This window comes from Bufo gargarizans, chromosome 6 (genome assembly GCF_014858855.1).
Source record: "Bufo gargarizans isolate SCDJY-AF-19 chromosome 6, ASM1485885v1, whole genome shotgun sequence".
Lineage (NCBI taxonomy): Eukaryota > Metazoa > Chordata > Amphibia > Anura > Bufonidae > Bufo > Bufo gargarizans.
The window spans coordinates 265,627,155-265,647,062 of NC_058085.1; the positions used below are offsets into that span (position 1 = coordinate 265,627,155).

At 45.5% G+C, this 19,908-nt stretch overlaps 1 protein-coding gene across 2 annotated transcripts in view; it reads right to left on the reverse strand.

Moving 5' to 3' along the window:
* Positions 1-19,908, reverse strand: part of LOC122941457 (formin-like protein 21b) — a 281,089-nt gene that overhangs the window by 56,155 nt on the left and 205,026 nt on the right. For both annotated transcript variants that reach the window (XM_044298723.1, XM_044298724.1), the window contains 2 exons: positions 13,080-13,209; positions 12,944-12,976 (listed from right to left, as the gene is read on the reverse strand). In XM_044298723.1, coding sequence (XP_044154658.1) covers positions 12,944-12,976; positions 13,080-13,209 — 163 coding nt within the window. The remainder of the gene's footprint in view (positions 1-12,943; positions 12,977-13,079; positions 13,210-19,908) is intronic.

Consider the following 19,908-nt stretch of genomic DNA (forward strand, 5'->3'; position numbering starts at 1 on the left):
GGGGCAAAAGAGTGATAATCCAGCAGTCCGACTGCCCCCCCCCCCAGAACAATGCCAGAAGAGGCCAGTAGCACAAAGGTTAAGAAATGACAAGCTCAGAGTCTTGTCTACAAATGCTCGCAGTCTAGGGAATAAGATCAATGAACTTGAGGCTATAATGGCATCTGAGAATATAGATGTAGTGGCTGTTACTGAGACGTGGTTCAAGGGGAGTAATGACTGGGATATATCAATACCAGGGTTCTCTCTATACAGGAAAGACAGAGTAGGCAAGAGGGGGGGAGGGGTGGCCCTGTATGTGAAAGATAGCATAAAATCTAATTTGATACAAGTTAGCGAGAACAATTTGGAGTCAGTTTGGGTTACCTTGCAGCTTGATAATCATAAGGTAACTCGTGTAGGTGTGATATATAGACCACCTAGCCAAGTCAAAGAATTAGATGATCTACTAGTTGAGGAAATAGCTAAAATGACATTGAAGGGGGAAGTTATCATTATGGGAGACTTCAATCTTCCAGATGTAAACTGGAAAACCAAAATAGCTAGTTCTGCCAGGAGTACAGATATTCTAAATTCCCTACTGGGATTATCTCTACAGCAAGTAGTGGAGGAGCCAACCCGGAAGGAGGCCATTTTACATTTAGTATTCACAAATGGGAATTTGGTATCTGATATTACTGTAGGGGAAAGCTTGGGATCTAGTGATCACCAGTCAGTGTGGTTTACTATAAGTACAGTGACTGAGTCACACCACACAAAAACAAAAGTTTTAGATTTTAGAAAAACTGACTTTTATAAAATTAGATTAGTGGTACACGAGTCCCTATCAGACTGGAACAGTTTCATTGGAGTCCAGGAGAAATGGGACTACTTAAAACTGGCACTATTGAAGGCAACAGAAAATTGCATTAGGCTTGTCAGTAAAAGCAAAAAAAGGAAGAGACCACTGTGGTACTCAGCAGAAGTGGCCAAAATCATTAAAAACAAAAAGATAGCATTTAGGAATTATAAAAAAAAGAACAAAATGAGGATGACAGACAAATTTATAAGATTAGGCAGAGAGAGGCCAAACAAGTTATAAGAGCTTCTAAAGCACAGGCAGAAGAGAAATTAGCTCAGTCAGGGAAAAAAGGCAATAAGGCATTCTTCAGATACATAAATGAAAAAAGGAAACTAAAACAAGGAATTACCAAATTAAAAACTAAAGGAGGAAGGTATATGGAAGAAGATAAAGAACTAGCTGACTGCCTCAATGAATACTTCTGTTCAGTTTTTACAAAGGAAAATGAAGGAGAAGGACCTCAGTTAGGAAAGAAGACTAATGAATCTTTTGACGCATGTGTCTTTACAGAGGAAGAGGTTCTAAGTAGAGTTGAGCGAACACCTGGATGTTTGGGTTCGAGAAGTTCGGCCGAACTTCCCGAAAATGTTCGGGTTCGGGATCCGAACCCGATCCGAACTTCGTTCCGAACCCGAACCCCATTGAAGTCAATGGGGACCCGAACTTTTCGGCACTAAAACGGCTGTAAAACAGCCCAGGAAAGGGCTAGAGGGCTGCAAAAGGCAGCAACATGTAGGCAAATCCCCTGCAAACAAATGTAGATAGGGAAATTAATTAAAATAAAAATTAAATAAATCAAAATTAACCAAAATCAATTGGAGAGAGGTCCCATAGCAGAGAATCTGGCTTCCCGTCACCCACCACTGGAACAGTCCATTCTCAGATATTTAGGCCCCGGCACCCAGGCAGAGGAGAGAGGTCCCGTAACAGACAATCTGGCTTCATGTCAGCAGAGAATCAGTCTTCATGTCATAGCAGAGAATCAGGCTTAACGTCACCCACCACTGCAACAGTCCATTTTCATAAATTTAGGCTCAGCACCCAGGCAGAGGAGAGAGGTCCCGTAACAGACAATCTGGCTTCATGTCAGCAGAGAATCAGTCTTCATGTCATAGCAGAGAATCAGGCTTCACGTCACCCACCACTGCAACAGTCCATTGTCATAAATTTAGGCCCAGCACCCAGGCAGAGGAGAGAGGTCCCGTAACAGACAATCTGGCTTCATGTCAGCAGAGAATTAGTCTGCATGTCATAGCAGAGAATGAGGCTTCACATCAGCCACCACTGCAACAGTCCATTCTCAGATATTTAGGCCCCGGCACCCAGGCAGAGGAGAGAGGTCCCGTAACAGACAATCTGGCTTCATGTCAGCAGAGAATCAGTCTTCATGTCATAGCAGAGAATCAGGCTTCACGTCACCCACCACTGCAACAGTCCATTTTCATAAATTTAGGCTCAGCACCCAGGCAGAGGAGAGAGGTCCCGTAACAGACAATCTGGCTTCATGTCAGCAGAGAATCAGTCTTCATGTCATAGCAGAGAATCAGGCTTCACGTCACCCACCACTGCAACAGTCCATTGTCATAAATTTAGGCCCAGCACCCAGGCAGAGGAGAGAGGTCACGTAACAGACAATCAGGCTTCATGTCAGCAGAGAATTAGTCTGCATGTCATAGCAGAGAATGAGGCTTCACATCAGCCACCACTGCAACAGTCCATTGGCATATATTTAGGCCCAGCACACAGGCAGAGGAGAGAGGTCCCGTAACAGAGGATCTGGCTTCATGTCATAGCAGAGAATCAGGCTTCACGTCACCCACCACTGTAAGAGTCCATTTTCATAAATTTAGGCCCAGCACCCAGGCAGAGGAGAGAGGTCCCGTAACAGACAATCTGGCTTCATGTCAGCAGAGAATTAGTCTGCATGTCATAGCAGAGAATGAGGCTTCACGTCAGCCACCACTGCAACAGTCCATTGGCATATATTTAGGCCCAGCACACAGGCAGAGGAGAGAGGTCCCGTAACAGACAATCTGGCTTCATGTCAGCATGTCATAGCAGAGAATGAGGCTTCACGTCAGCCACCAATGCAACAGTCCATTGTCAGATATTTAGGCCCAGCACCCAGGCAGAGGAGAGAGGTTCCGTAACAGAGTATCTGGCTTCATGTCAGCAGAGAATCAGTCTTCATGTCATAGCAGAGAATCAGGCTTCACGTCACCCACCACTGTAAGAGTCCATTTTCATAAATTTAGGCCCAGCACCCAGGCAGAGGAGAGAGGTCCCGTAACAGACAATCTGGCTTCATGTCAGCAGAGAATCAGTCTTCATGTCATAGCAGAGAATCAGGCTTCACGTCACCCACCACTGCAACAGTCCATTTTCATAAATTTAGGCCCAGCACCCAGGCAGAGGAGAGAGGTCCCGTAACAGACAATCTGGCTTCATGTCAGCAGAGAATTAGTCTGCATGTCATAGCAGAGAATGAGGCTTCACGTCAGCCACCAATGCAACAGTCCATTGTCAGATATTTAGGCCCAGCACCCAGGCAGAGGAGAGAGGTCCCGTAACAGAGGATCTGGCTTCATGTCAGCAGAGAATCAGTCTTCATATCATAGCAGAGAATCAGGCTTCACGTCACCCACCACTGCAACAGTCCATTTTCATAAATTTAGTCCCAGCACCCAGACAGAGGAGAGGTTCATTCAACTTTGGGTAGCCTCGCAATATAATGGTAAAATGAAAATAAAAATAGGATTGAATGAGGAAGTGCCCTGGAGTACAATAATATATGGTTAAGGGGAGGTAGTTAATGTCTAATCTGGACAAGGGACGGACAGGTCCTGTGGGATCCATACCTGGTTCATTTTTATGAACGTCAGCTTGTCCACATTGGCTGTAGACAGGCGGCTGCGTTTGTCTGTAATGACGCCCCCTGCCGTGCTGAATACACGTTCAGACAAAACGCTGGCCGCCGGGCAGGCCAACACCTCCAAGGCATAAAAGGCTAGCTCTGGCCACGTGGACAATTTAGAGACCCAGAAGTTGAATGGGGCCGAACCATCAGTCAGTACGTGGAGGGGTGTGCACACGTACTGTTCCACCATGTTAGTGAAATGTTGCCTCCTGCTAACACGTTGCGTATCAGGTGGTGGTGCAGTTAGCTGTGGCGTGTTGACAAAACTTTTCCACATCTCTGCCATGCTAACCCTGCCCTCAGAGGAGCTGGCCGTGACACAGCTGCCTTGGCGACCTCTTGCTCCTCCTCTGCCTTGGCCTTGGGCTTCCACTTGTTCCCCTGTGACATTTGGGAATGCTCTAAGTAGCGCGTCTACCAACGTGCGCTTGTACTCGCGCATCTTCCTATCACGCTCCAGTGCAGGAAGTAAGGTGGGCACATTGTCTTTGTAGCGTGGATCCAGCAGGGTGGCAACCCAGTAGTCCGCACACGTTAAAATGTGGGCAACTCTGCTGTCGTTGCGCAGGCACTGCAGCATGTAGTCGCTCATGTGTGCCAGGCTGCCCAGGGGTAAGGACAAGCTGTCCTCTGTGGGAGGCGTATCGTCATTGTCCTGCCTTTCCCCCCAGCCACGCACCAGTGATGGACCCGAGCTGCATTGGGTGCCACCCCGCTGTGACCATGCTTCATCCTCATCCTCCTCCACCTCCTCCTCATCCTCGTCCTCCTCGTCCTCCAGTAGTGGGCCCTGTCTGGCCACATTTGTACCTGGCCTCTGCTGTTGCCAAAAACCTCCCTCTGAGTCACTTCGAAGAGACTGGCCTGAAAGTGCTAAAAATGACCCCTCTTCCTCCTCCTCCTCCTCCTGGGCCACCTCCTCTTCCATCATCGCCCTAAGTGTTTTCTCAAGGAGGCATAGAAATGGTATTGTAACGCTGATAACGGCGTCATCGCCACTGGCCATGTTGGTGGAGTACTTGAAACAGCGCAACAGGGCACACAGGTCTCGCATGGAGGCCCAGTCATTGGTGGTGAAGTGGTGCTGTTCTGTAGTGCGACTGACCCGTGCGTGCTGCAGCTGAAACTCCACTATGGCCTGCTGCTGCTCGCACAGTCTGTCCAGCATGTGAATGGTGGAGTTCCACCTGGTGGGCACGTCGCATATGAGGCGGTGAGCGGGAAGGCCGAAGTTACGCTGTAGCGCAGACAGGCGAGCAGCAGCAGGATGTGAACGCCGGAAGCGCGAACAGACGGCCCGCACTTTATGCAGCAGCTCTGACATGTCGGGGTAGTTGTGAATGAACTTCTGCACCACCAAATTCAGCACATGCTCCAAGCAAGGGATGTGCGTCAAATTGGCTAGTCCCAGAGCTGCAACGAGATTTCGCCCATTATCACACACCACCAGGCCGGGCTTGAGGCTCACCGGCAGCAACCACTCGTCGGTCTGTTGTTCTATACCCCGCCACAACTCCTGTGCGGTGTGGGGCCTGTCCCCCAAACATATGAGTTTCAGAATGGCCTGCTGACGTTTACCCCGGGCTGTGCTGAAGTTGTTGGTGAAGGTGTGTGGCTGACTGGATGAGCAGGTGGAAGAAGAGGAGGAGGAAGCCGAGAAGGTGGAGGTGGCAACAGGAGGCAAAGAATGTTGCCCTGCGATCCTTGGCGGCGGAAGGACGTGCGCTAAACAGCTCTCCGTCTGGGGCCCAGCTGCCACTACATTTACCCAGTGTGCAGTTAGGGAGATATAGCGTCCCTGGCTGTGCTTACTGGTCCACGTATCTGTGGTTAGGTGGACCTTGCTACAGATGGCGTTGCGCAGTGCAAACTTGATTTTATCGGATACTTGGTTGTGCAGGGAAGGCACAGCTCTCTTGGAGAAGTAGTGGCGGCTGGGAACAACATACTGTGGGACAGCAAGCGACATGAGCTGTTTGAAGCTGTCTGTGTCCACCAGCCTAAATGACAGCATTTCATAGGCCAGTAGTTTAGAAATGCTGGCATTCAGGGCCAGGGATCGAGGGTGGCTAGGTGGGAATTTACGCTTTCTCTCAAATGTTTGTGAGATGGAGAGCTGAACGCTGCCGTGTGACATGGTTGAGACGCTTGGTGACGGAGGTGGTGGTGGTGTTGGTGGTACATCCCCTGTTTGCTGGGCGGCAGGTGCCAACGTTCCTCCAGAGGCAGAGGAAGAGGCCGAGGCGGCAGCAGCAGAAGAGGTAGCAGGGGGAGCCTGAGTGACTTCCTTGGTTTTAAGGTGTTTACTCCACTGCAGTTCATGATTTGCATGCAGGTGCCTGGTCATGCAGGTTGTGCTCAGGTTCAGAACGTTAATGCCTCGCTTCAGGCTCTGATGGCACAGCGTGCAAACCACTTGGGTCTTGTCGTCAGCACATTGTTTGAAGAAGTGCCATGCCAGGGAACTCCTTGAAGCTGCCTTTGGGGTGCTCGGTCCCAGATGGCGGCGGTCAGTAGCAGGCGGAGTCTCTTGGCGGCGGGTGTTCTGCTTTTGCCCACTGCTCCCTCTTTTGCTACGCTGTTGGCTCGGTCTCACCACTGCCTCTTCCTCCGAACTGTGAAAGTCAGTGGCACGACCTTCATTCCATGTGGGGTCTAGGACCTCATCGTCCCCTGCATCGTCTTCCACCCAGTCTTGATCCCTGACCTCCTGTTCAGTCTGCACACTGCAGAAAGACGCAGCAGTCGGCACCTGTGTTTCGTCATCATCAGAGACATGCTGAGGTGGTATTCCCATGTCCTCATCATCAGGAAACATAAGTGGTTGTGCGTCAGTGCAGTCTATGTCTTTCCACCGCTGGGGAAGGGCTAGGTGGATGCCCTTGGGAAACCCTGCCAGCGGAGTCTTCAAACAGCATAAGAGACTGCTGCATAACTTGAGGCTGAGACAGTTTCCCTGGTATGCATGGGGGTGATGTGACAGACTGATGGGGTTGGTTTTCAGGCGCCATCTGTGCGCTTTCTGCAGAAGACTGGGTGGGAGATAATGTGAACGTGCTGGATCCACTGTTGGCCACCCAATTGACTAATGCCTGTACCTGCTCAGGCCTTACCATCCTTAGAACGGCATTGGGCCCCACCATATATCGCTGTAAATTCTGGCGGCTACTGGGACCTGAGGTAGTTGGTACACTAGGACGTGTGGATGTGGCAGAACGGCCACGTCCTCTCCCAGCACCAGAGGGTCCACTAACACCACCACGACCATGTCCACGTCCGCGTCCCTTACTAGATGTTTTCCTCATTGTTATGGTTCACCACAACAACAAAAATATTATTTGGCCCAATGTATTGTATTCAAATTCAGCGGGATATAAATTTGAGGCCTAGTATTTAGGCGCTGGGTGACCGGTATGGATTTAGTGACAGAATTAGACTTGGAAATGCACAGTAGCGTGTGTGTGAAGTTATTCTGAATGACCCTATGTGCACCTTGAATATTATATACCCTTTTAGGGATAGATTTCAAATAGCTCTGATATAGCAGAAACCACTAAATTATGAAATTGCTAAATTGGGAATTGTATTTCAACCCTGAACAAAAAATGTGCTTTAACGGACACTAAATAACTTGCCCAGCCTCAACAGTACAGCGGTAACGACAGATTTAGCGGGATATAAATTTGAGGCCTAGTATTTAGGCACTGGGTGACCGGTATGGATTTACTAACAGAATTAGACTTGGAAATGCACAGTAGCGTGTGTGTGAAGTTATTCTGAATGACCCTATGTGCACCTTGAATATTATATACCTTTTAGGGATAGATTTCAAATAGCTCTGCTATAGCAGAAACCACTAAATTATGAAATTGCTAAATTGGGAATTGTATTTCAACCCTGAACAAAAAATGTGCTTTGGCGGACACTAAATAACTTGCCCATCCACAACAGTACACCAGTAACGACAGATTTAGCGGGATATAAATTTGAGGCCTAGTATTTAGGCGCTGGGTGACCGGTATGGATTTAGTGACAGAATTAGACTTGGAAATGCACAGTAGCGTGTGTGTGAAGTTATTCTGAATGACCCTATGTGCACCTTGAATATTATATACCCTTTTATGGATAGATTTCAAATAGCTCTGATATAGCAGAAACCACTAAATTATGAAATTGCTAAATTGGGAATTGTATTTCAACCCAGAACAAAAAATGTGCTTTGGCGGACACTAAATAACTTGCCCATCCACAACAGGACAGCGGTAACGACAGATTTAGCGAGATATAAATTTGAGGCCTAGTATTTAGGCGCTGGGTGACCGGTATGGATTTAGTTACAGAATTAGACTTGGAAATGCACAGTAGCGGGTGTGTGAAGTTATTCTGAATGACCCTATGTGCACCTTGAATATTATATACCCTTTTAGGGATAGATTTCAAATAGCTCTGATATAGCAGAAACCACTGAATTATGAAATTGCTAAATTGGGAGTTGTATTTCAACCCTGAACAAAAAATGTGCTTTGACGGACACTAAATAACTTGCCCAGCCACAACAGTACAGCGGTAACGACAGATTTAGCGGGATATAAATTTGAGGCCTAGTATTTAGGCGCTGGGTGACCGGTATGGATTTAGTGACAGAATTAGACTGGGATATGGCCAAAAAATAACCACACTATTGCTGGTTAAATGCACTTGGTGTGACAGCTTGACCAGCCACACTACTGAGGGTTAAATGCACTTGGTGACGGGCGCAGCTTGCCCCTGATGTAGTATATGGCCAAAAAATGAACAGACTATTGCTGGTTAAATGCACTTGGTGACGGGCGCAGCTTGCCCCTGATTTAGTATATGGCCAAAAAATTAACAGACTATTGCTGGTTAAATGCACTTGGTGTGACAGCTTCACCCTGATGTAGGCTTTAGCCAAAAAACAACCACACCATTGAGGGTTAAATGCACTTGGTGACAGGCGCAGCTTGCCCCTGATGTAGTATATGGCCAAAAAATAAACAGACTATTGCTGGTTAAATGCACTTGGTGTGACAGCTTCACCCTGATGTAGGCTTAAGCCAAAAAACAACCACACCATTGAGGGTTAAATGCACTTGGTCGCAGCTTGTGCTGGCGCACCACAAGACACAAAATGGCCGCCGATCACCCCAGAAAAAAGTGACTGACAAACGGTCTGGGCAGCCTAAAAACAGTGAGCAATTGAATTTCAGCAGCTCAATGATGCACAGCTGCAGATCGATCGATTAATCAAGTCCTTTGGAGAAGTTAATCTGCCTAATCTCGCCCTACTGTCGCAGCCGCAACCTCTCCCTACTCTAATCAGAGCAGAGTGACGGGCGGCGCTATGTGACTCCAGCTTAAATAGAGGCTGGGTCACATGGTGCTCTGGCCAATCACAGCCATGCCAATAGTAGGCATGGCTGTGACGGCCTCTTGGGGCAAGTAGTATGACGCTTGTTGATTGGCTGCTTTGCAGCCTTTCAAAAAGCGCCAAGAAAGCGTCACAAACGCGCCAAGAAAGCGACGAACACCGAACCCGAACCCGGACTTTTACGAAAATGTCCGGGTTCGGGTCCGTGTCACGGACACCCCAAAATTCGGTACGAACCCGAACTATACAGTTCGAGTTCGCTCATCCCTAGTTCTAAGTCAACTGTCTAAAATTAATACAAATAAGTCACAGGGGTCTGATGGGATACACCCAAAGCTATTAAAAGAGCTCAGCGGTGAACTAGCAAAACCATTAACAGATTTATTTAACCAATCACTGGCAACAGGAGTCGTCCCAGAAGATTGGAAATTAGCAAATGTTGTGCCCATTCACAAGAAAGGTAGTAAGGAGGAATCGGGCTACTATAGGCCAGTAAGCCTGACATCAATAGTGGGGAAATTAATGGAAACCATACTTAAGGAGAGGATTGTGGACCATCTAAAATCCCATGGATTGAAAGATGAAAAACAGCATGGGTTTACTTCAGGGAGATCATGTCAAACTAATCTTATTGATTTTTTTGATTGGGTGACTAAAATAATAGATGGAGGAGGTGCAGTAGACATCGTTTATCTAGACTTTAGTAAGGCTTTTGATACTGTCCCACATAGAAGGCTTATCAATAAAGTGCAGTCATTGGGCTTGGACTCCCATATTGTTGAATGGATTAGGCAGTGGCTGAGGGACAGACAACAGAGGATTGTAGTCAATGGAGTATATTCAGACCAAGGTCTTGTTACCAGTGGGGTACCTCAGGGATCTGTTCTGGGACCCATATTGTTTAATATCTTTATCAGCGAAATTGCAGAAGGCCTCAATGGTAAGGTGTGTCATTTTGCTGATGATACAAAGATTTGTAACAGGGTTGATGTTCCTGGAGGGATACACCAAATGGGAAAGGACTTAGGAAAACTAGAGGAATGGTCAAAAATCTGGCAACTAAAATTTAATGTTGATAAGTGCAAGATAATGCACCTGGGGCGTAAAAACCCAAGAGCAGAATATAAAATCAGTGATACAGTCCTAACCTCAGTATCTGAGGAAAGGGATTTAGGGGTCATTATTTCAGAAGACTTAAAGGTAGGCAGACAATGTCACAGAGCAGCAGGAAATGTTAGCAGAATGCTGGGGTGTATAGGGAGAGGCATTACCAGTAGAAAGAGGGAGGTGCTCATGCCGCTCTACAGAGCACTAGTGAGACCTCATTTGGAGTATTGTGCTCAGTACTGGAGACCATATCTCCAAAAGGATATTGATACTTTGGAGAGAGTTCAGAGAAGAGCTACTAGTACATGGATTGCAGGATAAAACTTACCAGGAAAGATTAAAGGACCTTAACATGTATAGCTTGGAAGAAAGACGAGACAGAGGGGATATGATAGAAACTTTTAAATACATAAAGGGAATCAACAAGGTAAAAGAGGAGAGAATATTTAAAAGAAGAAAAACTGCTACAAGAGGACATAGTTTTAAATTAGAGGGGCAAAGGTTTAAAAGTAATATCAGGAAGTATTACTTTACTGAGAGAGTAGTGGATGCATGGAATAGCCTTCCTGCAGAAGTGGCAGCTGCAAATACAGTGAAGGAGTTTAAGCATGCATGGGATAGGCATAAGGCCATCCTTCATATAAGATAGGGCCAGGGGCTATCCATAGTATTTAGTATATTGGGCAGACTAGATGGGCCAAATGGTTCTTATCTGCCGACACATTCTATGATTGGATGCGCATTTACGTAGAAACTATGACAGGTCAGACATTTAGTGTATTGTCTTCTCAGTGTTGGAAAAGGCCAACGATGATTGGGGTATCATTAAGCCCTGGTGTATGCCAAGGGAAGGTGGTATGTGCTCCATTGCTCGATAACTTATTAGGGTTAGGCCTCATGCACACGACCGTTGTTTTATTCCGTGATTTTCTGCGGACCCATTGAATTTCAATGGGTCAGTTGAAAACTCGGCTAATGCACCATTTGTCATCCGCATTCATGATCCGTGGTTCCAGTCCATCAAAAAAATATAACCTGTCCTATTATTTTCACGTAAAACGGTTTGCAGACCCATTTAAGTCAATGGGACCACTAAAAAACACGGAGGCACACAAAATTGTCATCCGCGTCCGCACGTCCGCGTCCGTTTTTTTCCTATCATTTCCATGGCAAATCTGTCTTAGATTTTTTTTTCCTTTCCTTTATGTCTAGTGATCCCCAAAAAATAAAGGAAGGAACAGGGAAACAAAAACGGATCACGGAACAACGGAACCCCATTTTGCGGAACGGAACACAACAACGGTCGTGTGCATGAGGACTAATACAGGTATTTATATTGATGACCTATTACGACACACAAGACCCCTGTTGATCAGCTGTTAGAAGAGGCTGGCACTTCGTGAGTGCTGTGGCCTCTTCCTAGCCAAGTGACATCACCGTACATTGGTCACATGGCTTAGTTGCAGCTCAGTCTATGAAGTCAATGGGGCTGAGTTGCAATACCAAGCACAGCTGTTATACAATGTACAGCGCTGTGCTTGGAAAGTTACCGGGAGCCTCACCAGAGCTCTGAAGAGCATGGCTTTCTATCTGGGAAGCACATGATATGCCAAAAATGTTTGACAGATGCTAGTCCCATCTCTGGGACTTTCACCTATCTCTCTGGCCCCCATCTCAAGGCTTCTGCCAAAGTGGCCATGCATGCAGGGCTCTCTCCATTCACTTCTATGGGATTTCTGAAAATATCAGTTTTTGAGCCAAAGCCAGAAGTGTATTCAGAAGGAATGGGAAAAGTTAAGCACTTATTCTTATCCTTATTACTAGATGTGCTTTGGCCAGTATTCAAGAAAAAATGCTGTGGGTGAAACCACAAGAATATTTATAATTCTAGCTATGGTCAGGGTACAACATTCTTATGGGAGACACCCCATACGCAATTCTGTGTGAAGACCACCTAATCCTGAGCATTAGCTGAAACTTCCTTGAAAGGACGTTAGCACTAATCTTGGACCCTTCCATATCCAAACCTGGCCCATGGACAGGGAGACAAAGAGAATACTGTATGTATCTCACCTATATACGTATGATCCATTACTAGTGCAGAACACCTTGAGATCAGTTTATAAAAAAAGTCTAGTCAAGTTTGAGAGTCCTCCAAATTTTAATTGATGGCAAGAACTGTACCATTATTAACCAAGGGAAATAAGAATTAACCCAACGGACAATGAATGGAGATGGGGGGGGGGGACTCCCACTGGTCCCGATTTACGAATCTGTCTTCTTCAAAAATCTGTCCAAAAAGTGGTGCAAAATTATGCACCTAGGGTTTCTATACTTTTTTCAGACATGCTTGACAAGTTGACTTCATAAGAAAGAGGCCGGCCTGAGATACACTATTTAGCTGCAAAATTGTGCCACAATTCTGGCAAAAAAAGCTGTCTCAAAGTAAGATGACCATTAGTTGGATGGGGTCAGATTAGGATTAGTAAATGTGGGACACTATGTCTTAAGGGGTGTAGTGGAGTCAGGCTGCTGTGGAAGGTGCTGGAATCTTTTCTATAGGGACCCCTTTCCTCTCTCTATGGCCCTTGGCTGGTGAGGTTGTTGATCTTTGATGCATCGCAGACCACTAGTTGTTTGACTATTATTTTTGGCTAGAGTAAATCACCAGCCACTTGTATTTACATACCTTCCACTTCAGCGCTCAAACCCTTGACGGAAGCTGGAGGAAAAATGAATAAAGACAAGAGGTATTAAATCAATGCACTTTGTACTTGGCCTGAGATTGTATGAATGCGATTGAATAATGTTTTCTGTCTGCATACCACCAGGAATGGCTTCAAATTCTGTCAACTGCTGAGAAAATTTTGCCAAATCAGGCTCTTGTAATAAGATCTGCTCCACAAGGGCATGTAGGAAGGTGAAGCTCTTCTCCTTACTCACCAGCTGGGACATCTGCCGACAGAACAGAGAGGTAATATGACAAGTCAGGCAATCAATCCACAAGTAATACAAGTATTAGAGGAGATTGCGTCCATCACCTACAGTATAGAACATCATGATAGATAGCAGCCTTTTGTTAAGACTGATCTATAACTCCCCATAGCCACTACCTATCACTCCGTATATTATCAGAAGTTTATAAAGTCTCATTATATAACATTTACATATCACAATAAAAAAAGGATATGAACAGTCTCCCATCAGTTTAGTTTCATATAGCTAATTACAGAGGACAGTATTAGAGTAGTTATATTCTTGCTCATAGGAGCAGTATGACATAGTTACATTTTTGTACATTCTTTGTATATTCTTGGTACACAGGCGGCTGTATTATAGTAGTTATATTCTGGCACAGAAGGGGCAATATTATAGTAGTTATATCTTTGCACATAAGAGCCATATATAGTAGTTATATTTTTATGCATAGGAGGCAGTATTATAGTAATTATTGTCTTGCACATAGGAGGCAGTATTATACCAGTTCTTTTCTTGCACAGGAGGCAGTATTATAATTGTTATGTTCTTGTACATAGGAGGCAGTATTATAGTAATTATTGTCTTGCACATAGGAGGCAGTATTATAGTAGTCATGTTCTTGTACATAGAAGGTAGTATTATAGTAATTATTGTCTTGCACATAGGAGGCAGTATTATAGTAGTTATGTTCTTGTACATAGAAGGCAGTATTATAGTAGTTATATTCTTGTACATAGAAGGTAGTATTATAGTAATTATTGTCTTGCACATAGGAGGCAGTATTAAAGTAGTTATATTCTTGTACATAGGAGGCAGTATTATAGTTATATTCTTGTACATACAAGGCAGCATTACAGAAGTTATAGTCATGTATATAGGAGGCAGTATTATAGTATATATATTCTTGTACATAGGAATCAGTATATAGTAGTTATATTCTTGCACACAGGGAACATGGAATAGATTTATAATAGTTATAGTCTTGTACAAAGGAGGCAGAATTAACATAAATATTTTATTGTTCTTGCAGCACAGTGGCTCGTAGGAGAGAGGTGGTGATGGCCAGAATTTGAGAGGATGGGAGTGCTGGTGGTGGCAATGAGGATGGCTGTAGTCCTCATGGTAGCTAATCCCCCTCCCTCTAGTTTTCCATGGGCCGCACATGCAATGATGGGAGGGCACAGCATTTCTTACTTCTGGACACACCCTGGACTTTTAGGGTATCTTGCCTGATGGATGCCCTTGATAGTGGATGGTTGACATGGTGTGAGGCAGGAGGCCAGGCATAGGGCTGCCAGATGGATGGTGGAGTCTATGACAAGGCCTGTCTGGTTACAATAAGTAAAGTCTCTCTTTCCTGAACAGATGATGACAGTTGAAGTACATATAGCAGCAATAGGCACAGTTTTGACTTATATTACTGAATAAGCGCTTCCTAATACCTGTGTATAGGCAGCGGCAATGAAGGTAGCAATCCTCTCCTAATCTCTCTCTAGATACACTTTTCAATCCTCCAAAATAGCCACAGGTGTGCAGTTCTGTTCTTATTAAGACTTTCTGCAATTTCCAGTCTGTGGGGTGCAGAACTCAGATCAGATGGCCAATCGTCTCCAAAGTGTGGCGGACGCTGAAAGCAATTAACCCTTTTAACGTGAAGTAAAGTCTTTTGTTGTAAATGGTCATTTGCCTTACTTTCTTTATTCAGAATGGACTTGAAAGTGGTGCTCAACCATCTATAAACATCTGTTTTCTTTCTCTCAGTGGTAATCTGTTAGTTCAGTTGTTTTTCTCAGGTAGCTTTAAATCTCAGGAATAAGGGTTTCCTGGACTGTGCCTAGTCTGCGGCTTACAAAAACATCCTCACTCTAGGTCTGTTCAGTTAAGACACCCTAGTCAGGGGGTGGGACCAGCTCATCACCCTGGCAACTGCACTAAAAATTTGCCATTTGACTATTTCTGCCCACACATAACCATTAGGTATTCACAGTGTGCAAGTAAAAATGGAACACTTTACACCATTTAACTCTTTAGCATTAAATTGCCTCTTTAGCAATGATCCGCTTGGTCACTGCATTCATAAGGGCAGGAGTTAAAATCTTACACATGTTATAAGACTGCTGTGCTTGTGGAAAAAGCCATAAAAAGCCAAGACTGATCAATGGCACTCATCTAAGGCTACTTTCTCACTTGCGCTTGATCGGATCCGTTCTGAACGGATCCGATCATATTAATGCAGACGGAGGCTCCGTTCAGTACGGATCCGTCTGCATTAATAACTTAGAAAAAATTCTAAGTGTGAAAGCAGCCTGAGCGGATCCGTTCAGACTTTCAATGTAAAGTCAATGGGGGACGGATCCGCTTGAAGATTGAGCCATAGGGTGACATCTTCAAGCGGATCCGTTCCCATTGACTTACATTGTAAGTCTGAACGGATCCGCTCACCTCCGCACGGCCAGGCGGACAGCTGAATGCTGCAAGCAGCGTTCAGCTGTCCGCCTGTCTGTGCGGAGGCGAGCGGAGCGGAGGCTGAACGCCGCCAGACTGATGCAGTCTGAGCAGATCTGCTCCATTCAGATTGCATCAGGGCTGGACGGAGGCGTTTGGGTCCGCTCGTGAGCTCCTTCAAACGCAGCTCACGAACGGACCCATGAACGCTAGTGTGAAAGTAGCCTAACTCGCTCTGATATAACTCAATCTGAGATTTCTAGTGGAAAAAAGAACTAGAATGAAACATTTGCTGGAATTCAAATTTCTAGCCATCATAATGGAGGACTTTGCAATCTGCTGGCTGCAGGCTTCTTGTGAAAATAATGTATGCTTAATTAAATACAGCTTTTCAGCTTCTGAGATTATTTGATGTATGCTGTTACTATCAGTTCATATTTCTGCTAGATAAGGATATGAGGAGCCACCACTCAGACCATTCCACGTGTTAAACAAAGCATGTCTCTATCACTGCTTTCATGTGCATTATTTATATTAGAAATTTTAAAACGTTTTGTGCCAACATTTTCGAGAAGCTCTATTACCCATCAACACTCTGCTATGAAACATATTTAAACGGTAGCATTTGAATGTCAACAATCTGTCCATGGCAATAACTAGAGATGAACGAATCGAAGTTGACGAAGTGGAATTCGATACGAATTTCAGGAAAATTTAGATTCGCACCGAATCTGAACTTCCTCACGCTTCGTGGTAACGAATCGCATTTTTTCCTAAAATGACTGCTGCACGTGTGAGGACGTGGAGTAAAAAACTTTGGGAAGGCGGGATCACCCATAATGCCATGCATGCAGCCAATCAGCAGCCAGCCAGCCCTGTGATGTCATAGCCCTATAAATAGCCTCAGCCATCTTAGATTCTGCCATTTTCCAGTGTACTTAGTGCAGGGAGAGATGTCAGCAGGCGCTAGGGACAGTGCTAGAAAAAATGTAATTGTGCTAAAAAAGTGATTTACAAGTGTAGGGAAAGGATCGGGAGGAATCATTCCACACCATTTATGTTGAACAGGGTTCAATAGGGGAGGTTACAGCCTGGGTAATAGGAACAATCTGATTACACCTTGCTGCACTGACTGGGCATCCAAATTGCCATTATACAGCTCTGTAATTCCAGCAAACCGTTCTTATTGGGGTGCAAGTGCTGTTTGATACAGGCATTAACAGGGGTTATTACAAGGAAATATTTCTAAATCTTATTTGCCCTTGTGCGGTGCAGTTATATGTTCTAAAGCATTTTTTGGAATCTATTAGTGGAGAAAAAAGGGCTTATTAGCCATTGTGTAGTGAAGTGAGAAAATTACAGCCCATTTTGTTGTGTATTAGTGGAAAAAGAAAAATGTATTTGTGGTGCAGTTATATGTTCTAAAGCACTTTTTTTGTGTGTATTAGTGGGGGGGGGGGAATCAGCAGTGGCGGCTTATCAGCAGTTGTGTGGTGAAGTGAGAAAATTACAGACTTTTTAAATTTCCTTTTTATTTATTTATTTGATCTAACAGTATGTCAGACAGAGAAGTGCCAGGCCCTGCACAGGGGAGTGGCAGAGGCCTAAATGTTTCTGGCGCAGACAGAGGTCGCAGCAGAGTAAGGAGGCGTGGCAGCAGGGGTCACTTCGAGAGGCCTGAGCTCCCGTTGTCATCTAGCGGTCGTGTCTTGACCAGCAACCCAGCGGTTCTTGAATGGTTGACTCGGTCATCCACTTCGTCCCAAGTGACATCAGCCCCCCCCCAGCCAAGAGTCGGTGGGTTGGTCAGACACAACACTTAGTTGGCATGGGCTACTAGAAGACAGTCAGCAGCTGTAATGCTGCAGAACCCCAAGCAACCAGGCAAAGATCTGAACACACGTGGATTTATTGAAAACACAACAGTAAAGTCCAAGCCAGAAATCATATAGAAATAACATAGTCCAAATAATAACCTCTGTGGGAAAACATCAGAGAAAAAAGCCAGACCAGGCTAAAGTTCATACAGAATAGTCCGTGAAACCAAATACCTAAGGATAAGACGGTGAAGTATCCAAGGTCCGATCCGAGGCCACACACGGTGCAACTGTAGAGCAGAGACAAGGTTTCCAGAGGCATTCACTAAATGGAGACACACAGAGTTCATGCATGGAACAAACTTAGTGAATCTGAACCAGCATACTCCCAGGTTGTAGAGACAACAGTGAGTACTGGTCAGCCAGGGAGATAACCTTTTAAACACCTGCTGGCCAATAACAGAGTGCTGCTTGTCAGAACCTCATAGGTCATGCGATGATCCTACTCATTAGCACCTGGGCAGCAAATCCCTAATCAACTTTGAATTTGTGCACAGATGCTTTACCTGCCAGTGGCCGATGTAGCGCATAAGATGCACGCACACTCGGCCGCGCATCCTTTGCGAATAACCCCTCGGGCGTGCACGCGGACGCCCAACAGACTAGGCATGGGATTGTGCCAGCATGGACGCCTGACATCGGAGGCAGGACCGGCTGCGACGTATTGCCATCAGCCCGGCAATTCTGCCTCAGAGATCCCCGCGGCCCTCCCCTCCGGCGCCCATGCGGACGCCTCACCGTATCTGCCCGGAAGGGAACCAAAACCGCAGAGTCCCTTACAGCAGCTACACAGAAGACTTGCAAATATTCCATTCACGTGTCATCTCTGTTTATGATCCACTCCTGTTTTTTTTTGCATTAGCAATACTGATGGATTACTGACCAAATGCTGACCGAGTGAAGGCGGATGCTCCACAGACAGGATCCGTTTTTTGTGGGTTACTGTTCTGGCGGATCAGAGGAAGGGCAAATGAATCAATGACGTCAAAACATACTTACTGCTGATACCCACTCCACTCTATCGGGGGCTCTACTTGTATAAGAGTTTAATAGAACAGGTTCTGTAGACATCTATGTGGAATCAGCTGACAGCGGTGTAAAAGGAGTGCGCTTCTTCTTGACGCTAACATCGACCTGTAAGGCTGAGTTCATACTTAGCTTACTTAACTGACCTTATTTGGTCAGTTTTGGCCCTGTGACTGCCAAAATAAGTGAAGTGTGCAGTGATTCTAAGAGCGACATCTGCATGTCATACGGACTCACAGTATTATTTCACTACCATAGCAGACTCTCTATGCTGTTACTGCAAGGCACAGTGTTCTACACCACTATAAAGGCTCTCTGTATCCAGGAAATAGTAGTTTTTTAGCGAAATTCGACGTGAATAAATTCGGATCAAACTAAATTTTTTCCCAAAAAGTCGTCAAACGGCGAATCAAATTTTAGAAAAATTTGCTAATCTCTAGCAATAATGGATTGTTTTAAATCAAACAGTACATGTCGAATCGAATAACATAACTACAGGCGGAGTATACTTGATGGAAAGCAAAATCCACTATTTGGTCATTTCTAATTTTTCACCAAGTCCTTTGATACCACATAAAATTCAGTCCATGGATGTTCTCCTAACTATAAGTTTCTTTATGACTAAGAACTGAACAGTTCGAAACGCGTTAATCTGGGAGAGTGAAGAGGGGTGCCACTGTACTTGTATATACAATTTGGTGCAATAAAGACCGGGATTGACAAAACTTTACCACGAGTGCTGGAGCCTCCATTTTTCTACACGTTATAAGTTTCTCATCAATACTCCATGTACAAAAATATGACTGCTATAAGGCTACTTTCACACTAGCGTTCGATCGGATCTGTTCTCAATGGATCCGATCATATTAATGCAGACGGAGGCTCCGTTCAGAACGGATCCGTCTGCATTAAAATGGCAAAAAAAAGCTAAGTGTGAAAATAGCCTCGGACGGATCCGTCCAGACTTTCAATGTAAAGTCAATGGGGGACGGATCCGCTTGAAGATTGAGCCATATTGTGGCATCTTCAAACGGATCCGTCCCCCATTGACTTACATTGTAAGTCTGGACGGATCCGCACGCCTCCGCACGGCCAAGCGGACACCCGAACGCTGCAAGCAGCGTTCAGCTGTCCGCCTGTCCGTGCGGAGGCGAGCGGAGCGGAGGCTGAACGCCGCCAGACTGATGCAGTCTGAGCGGATCCGCTCCATTCAGACTGCATCAGGGCTGGACGGCTGCGTTCGGGTCCGCTCGTGAGCCCCTTCAAACGGAGCTCACGAGCGGACCGACGAACGCTAGTGTGAAAGTAGCCTAATAGTGCCACAGTG